Source organism: Olea europaea, unplaced genomic scaffold, assembly GCF_002742605.1.
Source record: "Olea europaea var. sylvestris unplaced genomic scaffold, O_europaea_v1 scaffold1424, whole genome shotgun sequence".
Classification (NCBI taxonomy): Eukaryota; Viridiplantae; Streptophyta; class Magnoliopsida; order Lamiales; family Oleaceae; genus Olea; species Olea europaea.
This window is the reverse complement of record NW_019231772.1, coordinates 15,430-27,600: the sequence shown is the minus strand read 5'-3', so window position 1 is coordinate 27,600 and position 12,171 is coordinate 15,430. Positions and strand designations below refer to the sequence as shown.

At 35.3% G+C, this 12,171-nt stretch overlaps 2 protein-coding genes across 4 annotated transcripts; one reads left to right on the top strand and one right to left on the bottom strand.

Annotated features, from left to right (window-relative positions):
- The first annotated feature begins 247 nt into the window (after positions 1–247).
- Positions 248–3,259, top strand: LOC111375856 (protein PALE CRESS, chloroplastic). 2 transcript variants are annotated; one of them, XM_022998765.1, is made up of 7 exons: positions 248–519; positions 651–718; positions 816–1,010; positions 1,435–1,521; positions 1,984–2,034; positions 2,606–2,785; positions 2,912–3,259. In XM_022998765.1, the coding sequence occupies exons 1-7, from the start codon at positions 381–383 to the stop codon at positions 3,143–3,145; spliced, it is 954 nt and encodes a 317-aa protein (XP_022854533.1). In that variant the 5' UTR covers positions 248–380; the 3' UTR covers positions 3,146–3,259. The 2 variants fall into 2 exon arrangements, with proteins under 2 accessions (XP_022854533.1, XP_022854532.1); XM_022998764.1 differs by having other exon boundaries at positions 253–519; positions 648–718.
- A 301-nt stretch (positions 3,260–3,560) lies between these two features.
- LOC111375854 (CSC1-like protein At4g02900) lies at positions 3,561–12,108 on the bottom strand. 2 transcript variants are annotated; one of them, XM_022998763.1, is made up of 12 exons: positions 11,900–12,108; positions 10,884–11,207; positions 10,460–10,614; positions 9,484–9,619; positions 9,240–9,341; positions 8,457–8,576; positions 8,257–8,337; positions 6,751–7,091; positions 6,423–6,668; positions 5,141–5,465; positions 4,411–4,644; positions 3,561–4,053 (listed from the first exon to the last, which is right to left on the bottom strand). In XM_022998763.1, exons 2-12 carry the CDS (start codon positions 11,073–11,075, stop codon positions 3,820–3,822), a joined length of 2,166 nt encoding a protein of 721 aa, XP_022854531.1. In that variant the 5' UTR covers positions 11,076–11,207; positions 11,900–12,108; the 3' UTR covers positions 3,561–3,819. The 2 variants fall into 2 exon arrangements, with proteins under 2 accessions (XP_022854531.1, XP_022854530.1); XM_022998762.1 differs by having other exon boundaries at positions 10,460–10,609.
- Positions 12,109–12,171: the final 63 nt, after the last annotated feature.

Genomic DNA, 12,171 nt, shown 5'->3' with positions numbered 1-12,171 from the left:
TTTCTTGTCCGGCCGTCTTTGCCTCTTGACGGTGTGCTACATGCGCAGGTATCGAGGGGACAAGGCTAGGGAACCTGTTGGAGCCATTTTTGGAGGTCAACATTTGGATTGTAATGAAATAATTCCCATAAACACAAGCATATGTTAGCCTCGTTTGTTTTCTATTATTTGTCTATTAAAATAAAAAATATGATCGTCATTCATCATATTAAATCACTATATTTAATTTTCTATATCTTGTGTGAAGTTCGTAACGATTATATTTTTTATTCTCCTTTTTACGTTGATGCGAACCAAACCCGCAAACCGGAAAAGTTATCAATTTATCATAGCATCTGGGTTTAAGAAGACGACTCCCCCTAGTACCTCAAGAAAGATAAATGGAGGCAAAAATATTGCAGGTGAGATGGGCAGCTGTGCCGTTACAGCTCTCACCAACTACTCCTTCAAAGCTATCAAGAAATCCCACAGCTTTTCCAAACCCATCTCCGCTCAGGACCAAGATTCCACTAGGCGCAGGTTAGTCTGTATAATCTCTCGCATCATTTTTATGGGATTTTTTTTAAAATTTAATTGGTTATTTTTTTTCCCAAAAGAATCAAAAGAAACAATTTTTTTCCTCTTTTTTGGTTTTTGGTGTCATTTAGCAGCTCTGCATAGAAGCAAGAAGATAGAAGAGCAAGACTTGTATGGTCTCCCAAAAGAATATTATGATGATGTATGTTTATGTTTTCGCTGAAATTACTGCCTCATTCCTTGCAAATATGGTACTTTTTATACTTTGCTCTCTATTGCTAACCTTTATGTCAGGGTAGGAATGGCAAGCCAAGCAGAGGGAAAAGACGAAGGAACTGCACAGGAGGCGGCAAGAAGAGGACGAAAAAGAGGAAAGAAAGGTTGACGAGTATCGTGAAATTGGCTTGCGGCTGAAAGATTATCCAGAAGAAGAGCTTCGAAAAGCCAAGAAATTGGTTTCAAGTTTTATTAAATCAGCTGAGGAAGTGGAGGAGGTAATCATTCTTTGTAGCATTGAACTTGCTCATCCCAGATTTCTGTCGTTTTTAATATTTGTAAACGGAACATTTGGGTACATTATGTTTAAATTGGGATTTCTTTTGCTTAGTTTGAAGGTATATAAATTCAAATCAGAGGCGAACAATCAAACAATGTGAAATAATGTGTCCAAGTATAAGAAGTTCTCTGCCAATTACTAGAATTATTGTAAAAGAAAAAGAAAAAGAAAAAAAAAGGCATAATTATTTCCCTCGTGTCTTACTTTTTAGTTTTGCCATAACCCACCCATGAAAAAAATTAAGAATGAAATGAAATGCTAGCGATAATAATATTAATAATAACTCAATGAGATTGATCTCTGTTGTAAGTGTTGTTTAGATTGATTTCTGTTGTAAGTGTTGTTACCTGTCTTGACTACAGAAAATTGAGGAAGCTGCTGAGAAAGGCGAACTCAATGAACTTGTTCTGTTGATTATATGGAATCGCCTTGATCTTGCTCGACGAGATGTGAGTTTCATGTCTAATGTTATTTTATTCACTTTGGCAGTCTTCATGAAGCACCACAGCTGCCTTAACTTTGTCAAAGAACAAATATTGTCCAAATATTTTGAATTACCAAAAAACGAATGAATAACTACTTAGATATTCAGAAAGAAAAATTGTACCATCTTTTATTTGCATCATAGGTAATATTCTCTTCGACCAACCTTTAGTATTGAGTCGGAGATCCTATGGTTGAACATTTCTTAGTTATGAGCACGCCACATTTCTGAGGTAGCAATGACCATCTCTTTTAGGTGTGGTGTCAATAAAAATTTGATTAATTTAAAATGCTTGCCATTGATAACTACAGATTTATGCCACGTCCCCTAGTAGGCAGATGAAGTCATTCCTAGGATCACTTTATCTGGATTACCATGTGGTGCATGTGTGTATGATAATCTCAAGCTTTTGTTGCTCTTTTTTCAGGATGAAAAGGATGCAGTTCGAAGTCTTGATCTCCTGTACAGGCGTGTTGAGGTATGCACCATTTTTGAAGCTTCATCAGATAATTTTTCTTTGTGGTGGTTTATTGGGAGATGGAAGTGTCGTATTTTAAGATCTCTATTTTCATTTTTACGCCGCAAGAAGCCTATAATGGACTTTGAATGACATGTACTTCACACTGGAGTAGACTTCTGTCATCATCTCTATCGTTTAGCGTCTTTGCTGTCTTTTCCGGGCCATCGAACTGATGATGTTGGCTAGAGCAATTGTTTGTGAGTTGGAAATTTGTAATTTTAAAGAAAAGAGAAGCCTTTTTTTTTGGGTTTAAAGTAATAAACAGTCCCAAAGAAATATAGATTCCCCTTCAGAAGAAATATCATTTCTAACAGCCTGAAATGATATACAACTTCGAATTTGAACCCAAGAAAATATCTTGCACTTTTTTTTAGTATATAACAATATTTGCATTTCACAAACGAAACTCGTGCTAATTACCGAAAAATTCCATTTTTCTCCACATTGACAGCCCTTTCGTTTGAAGTTGTCTTGTCTGTTACTACTTAATGATGTATGTTTTTGTTCTAAATGAATCATCTTTGTACAGACAGAGATTTTGAAAAGGGAGGCTACTCCAGCCATGAGACTGCTCAATGATCTCTTGAATTTGCACGATGGATTCGATGATGATGGATGGCTCAAGGCATGTAAGAAGCGTATGATCGACACTTTTCCACGAGAGGATCCATTTAGTATTCTCGTACCTGCAGGATTTGACATCGATAAGGTGTAATCTCATACATGGATGTTAACATACAATTGAATTCATTTTAGGGGAAAGATTTGCAACATCAGTATTCTTCTATTTTTCCCATTTTCCCAAGATGAGTAACTTAATTTTCTAATCTTTTAGCATCAAGGTCCAGTGAGACCAGTCCTCGAGGCCGACGATGTTCTTTTGAGGGTCGAGTTTGTACGGGAAGTCAACGCATTGCTGCGAGAGGTTCGGTTAGAACAAAGTGAAGCACAAAATATGCAAGGTCTTGACCCTGAATCTGTGGCCAGTAGGCTAAAGCAACAGGAGAAGCAACGAGCCATTCACCAAGTAGAAGCTCTGTTCGATTTGGCAATTAATTTGAATTGGTAGTTTGTTTTCTTGTCAACTGGTAATGTAAAATTGCATTTCTCATAAATTCATTATAGTCTAATTCTGGATCTTCTCTGGCAACTCAATTTCTATACATAAAAGAGTTATCTATCAGATCAGTTCTCTATTGATTTAAAACAAGCCAGGATTGCCATTTGAAATCTTACACAATTTGTTCTTTCTTTTTCTTCCATCTAGATTGAATCAAAAGTTGACGAAGAGACATTGCAACGTCCCTATAGTAATCGGATGAACTAGTTTGTAAGCTAGGCAATGCCACAATTACGCAGAATTGATCACGCATTCACCATATAAACTCAAAAAAATGACAAAATATACAACTTTTTACAACAAGAACTGAGACTGAAGAAATAAATATGATTGAGTGGTGCAAGAAAAGTTGAAAAAGGAACTCTTTTCAAGAATGCCAATAGGACTTAGATTTAGACATTAAATGGTTCGTACACCATGGATGAGAAGTCAGTATATTTCATCTAGTCATTTTACAGCTTCTGTGATTCTCAGGTTATGAATGAATACACCAAACAATGAGTTCCTGATCTTGCAAAAATTTCGTACATTTGTAGATAAATATGATCAAACAATATCTCCCAGAAATCGACATTCTGATCACAATGAATGAACATTGTTATTGTGGACAATGTACGTAAGGATTACTCGGTTATACAAACGACACTATCAGGAGAGCCAATAGAACCTGTTTTACTACCTCTGCAGGAATTTCTCTTGGTAGAGACAAGTGGGTTATTCTCCTCCTCGTCAATTACTGGTGGCCTCTCAAACTCGATGCCTTTGAAGACAGGATGCACGTAAGCATCCTGGAGGTACACTTTCAAGTTTAGTTTCGGCTCTGTAGCCCTTTCTAACGTGTCTTTCACCATCGCGTCCTGTTTGGTCACCAAAATGAAATTAATTTACTCATCAGCATCAACATCAACATCAACATCAACATCATCATAGTCTTTAAAGAGAGAATTTTATGAACTTTCCCCAGTTAAAGAAACAACATGGTTTTAAGCAGGCTAACAGTTGAATATTGTCTAATGATCATTATAACATAATAATTCTCATTATTAAGTCAATTATTTTACGCAGTTAAATTAGTTACCTTCTCTCCACCAATAAATTTCAAAAGAAATTCTGAAAAAAAATTGTTGAATACAGGTAGGGGCTGTGAAGCTTACATAAAATGCTGAGAGAAGTTTTAGAAGCAAGCAATTCAGAAATAAAATATCACACTCTACCTGCAGTGGAAATTTCACAAATGCAGACTCAAAGCGCCCCTTGCAAATTTGATGAAACCAGATGGTCAAGACAGGAAGTACGAGTATCAAGGGCGTTGCTTTGGGAGCATCTCTGGTGCTCAATGATCCCATCAGTAGAACTTGTGATATTATTAAACCAATAATTACACGACGATGAACATCTGGCCAAAATTTTGCCCCACTTTCGTACTTTTGGTCATACACATTGATGATCTAGTCATAAGAACCAATTGCAAAATCAGATACTTTTTGACCAACGACTACCAATAACACTAAATAGTGCTCTGTGAATTTTTCAAGACAGTTAATAGAAAAAGGTCTCCTATCATGCTCTAATACAATCGTAGACTCTTCTAGTTATTTAAAGCATTTAAATTAGTTCATGGAAGCATGTGTGAGAACGGATAACACACAAATAAACACCGGCAACCTTCTAATTTTCTGTTGACTCACAAGGACATGAGCACTAGGCAACAAGACGCATTGATCCAAGAAAGAATACTGGGAATTGAAGAAGACTTCAGAAAACTCAAAAAGTTCGTTCAATAATCAATCGAGTTCGAATTTCCAGTATTCAGTGTGAGTCAACGAGTTCTTGAGGCTTATTTCCTCGTAGTCATAGAGTGGATCAATAGGAACTGGAAGGTCGTACATGAATCCCATATTTTAAAACACTTACACATCAATAATAATTTCCAGATTACAATACCTGATGGCGGAAAACAACAAACGAAAAGGTGAAGAAGATGATTATGAAAGGCAAAAGAATAGGTGTGACTGGCGCGTAGACAAGTCCCAGTAGGAAATATAGCTGTATACGAGGTTCTGATACAGAAAAATTAATTGAACCAGGATCCATTGCCTGCTCCCTATCCTGTTCGGTTTTTACCAAGAATGTATTCTTGAGGTGGAACATGATTAATGGAACCAATCTAAGGATCTCTGCTGCAATGCCAGCCCAACCGTCAACCATAATATATGTAATAAAGAAAGTGGCTTTCATAGGAATGGCAACACCCACAGTTTTAGGAATCCTGCAAGGTAGCATAATAGCAAAAATATTAGTCTCATTAGAGAGATGGTTTTACGTTTCTTCTTACAATGAAAGTGCATTGGAAAGAGGAAAAAATGCACATTTTGATTAAGCAAATGAGGGTCCACTACTCTGACAGGAAATGAAATCTCAAGAACAGCAGATTTTCCAGGAATTCTCAAGAATTTGAACCAGTTACTGTAAGAATTCAAAAGTATTTTGCTTTCTGGATAATAGGAATTAAGTTTATAATCAAGGTATCACAAAGTGCTTATAAGTTAACTATAATCTTTATGAAATTTAAGAATCCAATGATGTTAATCAAACCAAAGAAGTGTCCCATAATACCAACTAAAGCCCGAAACTCCCCTCAAGGATTTCACACTGATGGGAGTTGGCCACGGGTTCATGCTCTCAATTTCGGATATTTTACAATTCCAGAGTTTTTCTAAATTCTGGAATCAGTTACAGCAAATCCATGGATGATAAATTACAGAATTAACATAGAGGTAACATGAAATGTACTTTAAGAGAAAAAACATGGATAAATGGCTACTGAAAAGGAATAAAGAATCTTCTTCATATATGTGGGTAGGATACAGAAAAACGACGGTACAAGATTACTATTCAACGTTGCGGCTAGTGGAGACAGATTTTATTAGAACCCAAAAGAACCATTGTGGCATAAAATGGTGCATAATACTCTTACAGAGTGTCCATTTTGTGTAAAAGTTGCTGAATTGACATCTAAAATTTTACATGACTTCAAAAAAGTTTGTCGTATATTTGGCTTAACAGGTGTCCGGTTGAGTTAAAAAAAAGCTTTATATGAACCAAAAAGAACTATAGTGAAGCCTATCTATTTAATGTTAAGGAGGTCAACTTGACATTGAAAGGTGTTGACATTAAACAATCAACAATTATTAGTAAGCCTGCTAGTTTCAACAGATAACCCTACTCTGATGGGGCCTGATTAGCAAATTTATGAAGCTGCTGAAATGCTGCTCCTGTGATGATGCTTCCGAAAAAGACATTGACAAGTAAGAACAAATGATACTTCGAAGCCGATTTTCTGTCCAGATATGAAAGCGATATAAAACCTTCTATCTTGGACATTGTCATCAGAATAGTTGGGAGAAGAATCAGAAATATCTTCAGTGCAATGCCAGGAAGAAAACCTTGAATGATAGACTTGATAACTTTCCTGAGACAGAAAATTTTCAGCATTTAAGAACATTATGGTCATGTATACAAAAAAAGGAATCTCTTCAAAGATGTTAGCTTACGCTTCTATTAATGGCTTCAGGAATGGAAGAACTTTTTCGATGCCATCTATGCTTGCTAAGGACTGTACAAATGCAATGGGGAGCATGAAAAAGAACGTGAGAAAGAATAGAGCAACTGTCATTAACAATCTTCGAACATTGAGTTCAACAAATGGTATTGCAAGATTGTCCCAATATACATCCCGCGGTTCAGGAGCCCATTCCGTTAGCCAAAGGGTCGGATTACTAGTTTGTTGAGTTTGAGCACAAACAGCTGCTCCCCATCGGGATTTGAAAGAAACAAACGCTGCAGGCATAATGGACTTGGGATCACTCATGACCTTTTCCCTTTCTGCAGCTTCCTGTACCCAAAATAAAAAGAAAAGCAAGAAAGTAAATCAACATTTCATACCAGAGAAGCCTTACGTGTGATAAGAATCTCGAGAAAAAGAATATTGATTTAAAATGATGTATTGAGCTTTTACTAGAAAGTCATCGAACATGGTGTCAATGAGATTGACAGAGATCATGGAGATTAAAGAAGATTACGAAGATTGAAAAAGATTATAATTTAACATAATTATATATAATTGTATATTTAGGTTGATTACAATTAATCAATTACCATATTTAAATGGACACCATAGTTATAAGGTAATATTTTTCCTATATAATGTAAGTAACCCCTCAAGGGAAAATTATTCAATCAAAAGTGTCATGGTATCATAGCATAGTGGACTTTATACTGAATCCTCGAGTTTCTTTGGTTATAACTCAGCCTTTCAAGTGCAAGTTTCTTGTGGTGGTCCACGATTGATAGAACTTTTGTCAATGTGTGACTCTTGTGGTCATCCATGGTTGACATAATTTTTGTCAACGTATGACTCTTTGGTGCATTAAGTGTAGTGCGAGTATTCGGAGTTTTTGGGATGAATATGTTAGCATCTTCCGTTTTTGGTCGAGCTTTGACTCTTTCCCGGGAATCATTTTTTGCAGTATGTCAAAGCTTTACCAACTAGGCAAGAAATGGGTTTTATTTTAGTTTCATGTACAGGATTAGAAATTGAGATTATGGAGATTAACGAAATTGAGGGGGATGTCAATGAGATTAATGGAGGTCATGGAGATTAACAAAGATTGAAGAAGATTATGATTTAACATAACTATGTATAATTGTATATTTAGGTTGATTACAATTAGTTAATTACAATATTTAGATGGATACCAAGGTTGTATAAGGTAATATTTTTCCTATGTAATCCTTCAAGGGAAAATCATTCAGTCAAAAATTTGCCACATGGAAACATTTCATTGACAAGTACATGATCCAGGACAAGTTTTGGTAAGGAAATTAGAAACCCTAGTACTTACCGAATGATAAATAAGGCAGGTATATATGTAAGTTTGTGTATTCAGGGAACATATTTGAAGTACATTTATGGAAATTAGAAACCCCTAGTATTATCCAATTTTTGATGTAGTATCAGGAGAGAGTGAGCAGTGTAATTTAGACCTTAGGAGGCTTACCTCTTCACTTGTCTTCTCAATTTCTTCTGAATAGTAATTGATGGCATCCACAGTCTTTCCCCAAAGGCCCCAGAAACCTGTCTATATAATTCCAAATATGAGGTGATAAATTCAAGTGTAATATAGTTTGAATATTTATGAAACAATTTTATAGATCAATAAACATTATGGCTGCAGAATTTCCATTAAAGGAGAAATACCTTTGTTTGTGGTCGGTTTTTAAGGTTTCTCTCGTATCGTGTTTGGTAGTAAGTATACCAATTGTACAAACTCTTCTTCTTCTCCACCAATTTAGCAAGCTTGTTTGCATCATATACAATCTACAATCCAGTTGTTCAGAAACTAAACAAATTACAAACTCGGAATAAATGAACAAGAACTTCTAAATATAGAGCTTGTTTGGGAGAAATTTTTTGAAATTATTTCTCCAAAATCATTTTCAACCGCACGTTCTAAGGACCCATAACTTTTCCTCCTTTTAACCAAACTTTCTCCAAAAAAAAAATAATTTTTCACTTGAAAAAATCTCTCTCACAAACAAGGTCTTAATCTACTAGGTCAGCTTCAAACCAAAAAATAAAAATAAAAATTTGTAGACTTAATTTAATAGGTCTGTTCTCTTCTCTAAAATGGTCCATTTCTCATATTGTTTGTTCTCTCAAATGTACCATTTCTCTTATATTCTTTTCTTTCCAACAGGCTACATGTGTAGTTCTTCATAAAGAGCTAAATCTACAATCAAATGCAGGTGGGTTTGAAGCTATGGTTTGAACCTATCATACCCTTGGTACTTTTGGTTTCCTACTGGTTCTTGGTCATTATTAGTCTCCTACTAGCAACAAGTAAAAAGGATGTGTTTATTTCTCGTGATAAAGTCCCAGCATCAACTCCAAAGGATAAGTCTCATTTTGCCTATCTTTTAAAGAGACAGAAATATGTCCTCATTTGTCAGAATATCAAAATGGATTTTTATAGATGCAAACCTGATGTGTAAGATAATGCTCAGGATGATTTACGCAAAAGAAATGTTCAACATGCTCACTAACTGATTCATCAGGATCTGGAGGAACATTTCTCACTAGAACCTGAAATATTAATTGGAATTGATAAACAGGTGGCAAAAAAATGTGGTGGTAGGTAAATAGTTCATTAAGAAGCCTGCAATCAGATGAACAAGTAAAACCAGCATTGTATAGACATGTAACTAATAAAATTTTCCACACTCACGGTGTATTGATCTGGCCTTCGGTTAGCAGAAGCTAGAAAATGCAACCTCTTAGTAGAAATGATCTTGTACTCCTTGTAAAGAACGTAGCATGTCCAAAATGTGAATACATAAGCCATTACTATATGTGCCCAAAACCTGAATGAAAATAAGAAAATATCAGTTATTTAACGATTCAAAACAGCATAACATAAACTAAGTTTACTATTAACAAATCAAAGAATCCTTTCCATCTATTTTTTTCTTCTATAAACCATTGGAGATGCATAGCATACTGATTGATTGAAGAAATTGCAATGCTGTCATTTAATAAGAAAAGTTTGATTTTTATAAATCTGTTTAACCTTTGCCCGATATGAGTGAACACCACCCTCGTTTCTATCAAACAATTGACTCGTGCACAATTTTTATAAACGGGTGGTAGCAAGACTTAAATCAAGGTCTTTTGCTTGGTTTAATACAATTTGAACCACACACTAAAAGTTTAAGCCATTTAAGACGGAAATTTTATTTATTTAAATTATCTCAACAATTATAAATCCTCTTCAAAAGGACACTGCTAGATCCTTTACTACTTTGGCCATAACAACAATTTTAGGTTTTTCAGTCACTGGATTCTGTGTGCAGTTTGTACATGAACTTTATAAATTAGTCAGTGTACTAGTAAGAGGTATTCTTAACAGTCAAGAAAGATGGTTGAAGTATTAACTGCTCCCAATGTTCAGATTGCAGGAAGCTACAGACTCATCTTTCATAAGCTTGTTTTTTCCATTAATATGTGAGAAAGCAGACCGACAACTTCTAAGGTATGAGCAGAAACCATTATCCCAATCTAAAAAACTAAAAATAAGCACGTTTTGTCATTATTAGATGTAATTAAAACTTTTGTATTCAGACTACTTTAAATTAAGAACAGAAACCATTATCCAACTCTGAAAAATTACAAATAAGAGCAGCAAAAATGAATCCAGTACTCACCTTTTTGATCCTGAAGGAACATTGGATATTGAAAGCTTATCGATATCACTGTATGTTAAATCCTTGATGTCATCCAATGTTTTCCCAGTCCAATTGACAGGCACCAATATCGCAAAAGCAAGTATAGCTATAGGGACAAAGATTTTCAACCTGCACTGGACATTTAGAATTAGTGTGATCTATAGGTATTTAGAAAACTCAGTACTATTATTGTTTAATTTGTGGTTCCAAACTTTAAGCATGTTTGCTACGGACTGGATAGTATGAACAAGATTATAACTTCTTCTTTTGTTCCTTAATATTGTGCAGTAATAGCTAGTGCTCCCTGCCAAACACACCATGAAAGTGCTATGCTTGAGGATTTGATGACTTACAATTTCAGTATGATACTACAGAAGCATGAAGTTGAACTTTATGAACTCACCCAAGAAGGTAAATCCTTATATACACAGCAGAATCTAGCCCTGCATGATCTATGAGCTCGGGTTCTGGCATTCTTAATGCTGCAGGCATCCAATTCCAGAATTTTATATAGGTTCTGAAGTCCAAATTGACAAATTTCCTCACCGAAGGCCCAGACCTCCTGGGGCTTGCTCTTATACCCTCGAGATACCATTTTGGAAAATACACTCTATCATTGAACGGTTGAATCCGTAAAAATGCAAAGGCCAGAAGAAATGCCAATGCAGATAGAAGATTGATAGAGGCTGAAACAGAGATATCTTGAACACTGGCCATATTCTTTCACCTGTTAATGTATAAAAAATATGACAAAATTATTTTCTCGTTTCTTGCAGAAAAATAGTGGGACCTGATTAGTATATAAAGATAGGACAATATTTATAAATTGAAATACCAAACTCCCCTCTAATTTCTAATCGTGATATAAACGAAGATATTTCCTACTCTTCATCTAAATGAGTCGACAAGATCAACCTTGATTTTAAGCCCATGTGATAGAAATTGAATATTTTCATACTGAACTCAGAGAGAGAACATATATGAACTCCTACATCACACCTTAGAAAGACACGGAACAATCCAATATTTCATTAAAATTGTCGCAATCATTTGACAGTCTATGCTTTTCTTCTGATCCCAACAGGAGATTGTGATGCAGGTTGTATGAAATCCTATCTCAGTAAATTGTAGTTACTGCTTAATATCCTATACGGATGAACCTAAAAACACAAAATGAAGCTTCAATTTTCAGAAATAATTTTCTTCATTAAAATCACCCTTAAAAATTCAGAGAAACTGAAAATGCAAACGATTTCTCTCAGATTTTACCAAAAACAGGAATAAGAAGACCAAAAAAAATAATAATAATAATTCTTTCTGATCGAGACATTTAGCTCTTCAACGTCAAACTAAACACAAAAATCAAAAGGATCAATCTGAGGCTAAAAAAATTGAAAACCTCTCTTTTCTATCTATTACCTCTGTTTCCTCTCAAAACAAGCAAAACAAAGCTTTTAATGGTGGCGCAGAAAGAGGTGAATAGGACCGAATATGATTGAAAAAGGAATCCGGTGTATGAGAGGCGGAGATTGTGGTTTTCCGCGGCGGATTTGGCCGGTTGGCGAAGGTCGGGACGGTCAATAAGTTTCGCGGTGCCCGAGACCTTGCATTCATGGCAGTTTGTAACGTTACATATCTTTATAGGACAAATATTTTTGAATTCTGAAATAGCATATTTTTTCCCCTCCCCC

Excerpts from the sequence above, each read along its gene's own strand:
- LOC111375854 (XM_022998762.1), bottom strand. The coding sequence starts at position 11,197 with ATGGCCAGTGTTCAAGATATCTCTGTTTCAGCCTCTATCAATCTTCTA. Across the intron at positions 7,092-8,256 it reads TTGAGAAGACAAGTGAAGAG|GAAGCTGCAGAAAGGGAAAA; the intron begins GTAAGCCTCCTA and ends TTTTGGGTACAG. Across the intron at positions 4,645-5,140 it reads TTGTTGTTTTCCGCCATCAG|ATCATCAATGTGTATGACCA; the intron begins GTATTGTAATCT and ends TCTTATGACTAG.
- LOC111375856 (XM_022998764.1), top strand. The coding sequence starts at position 381 with ATGGAGGCAAAAATATTGCAGGTGAGATGGGCAGCTGTGCCGTTACAG. Across the intron at positions 719-815 it reads CAAAAGAATATTATGATGAT|GAATGGCAAGCCAAGCAGAG; the intron begins GTATGTTTATGT and ends ATGTCAGGGTAG. Across the intron at positions 1,522-1,983 it reads TTGATCTTGCTCGACGAGAT|GATGAAAAGGATGCAGTTCG; the intron begins GTGAGTTTCATG and ends CTCTTTTTTCAG.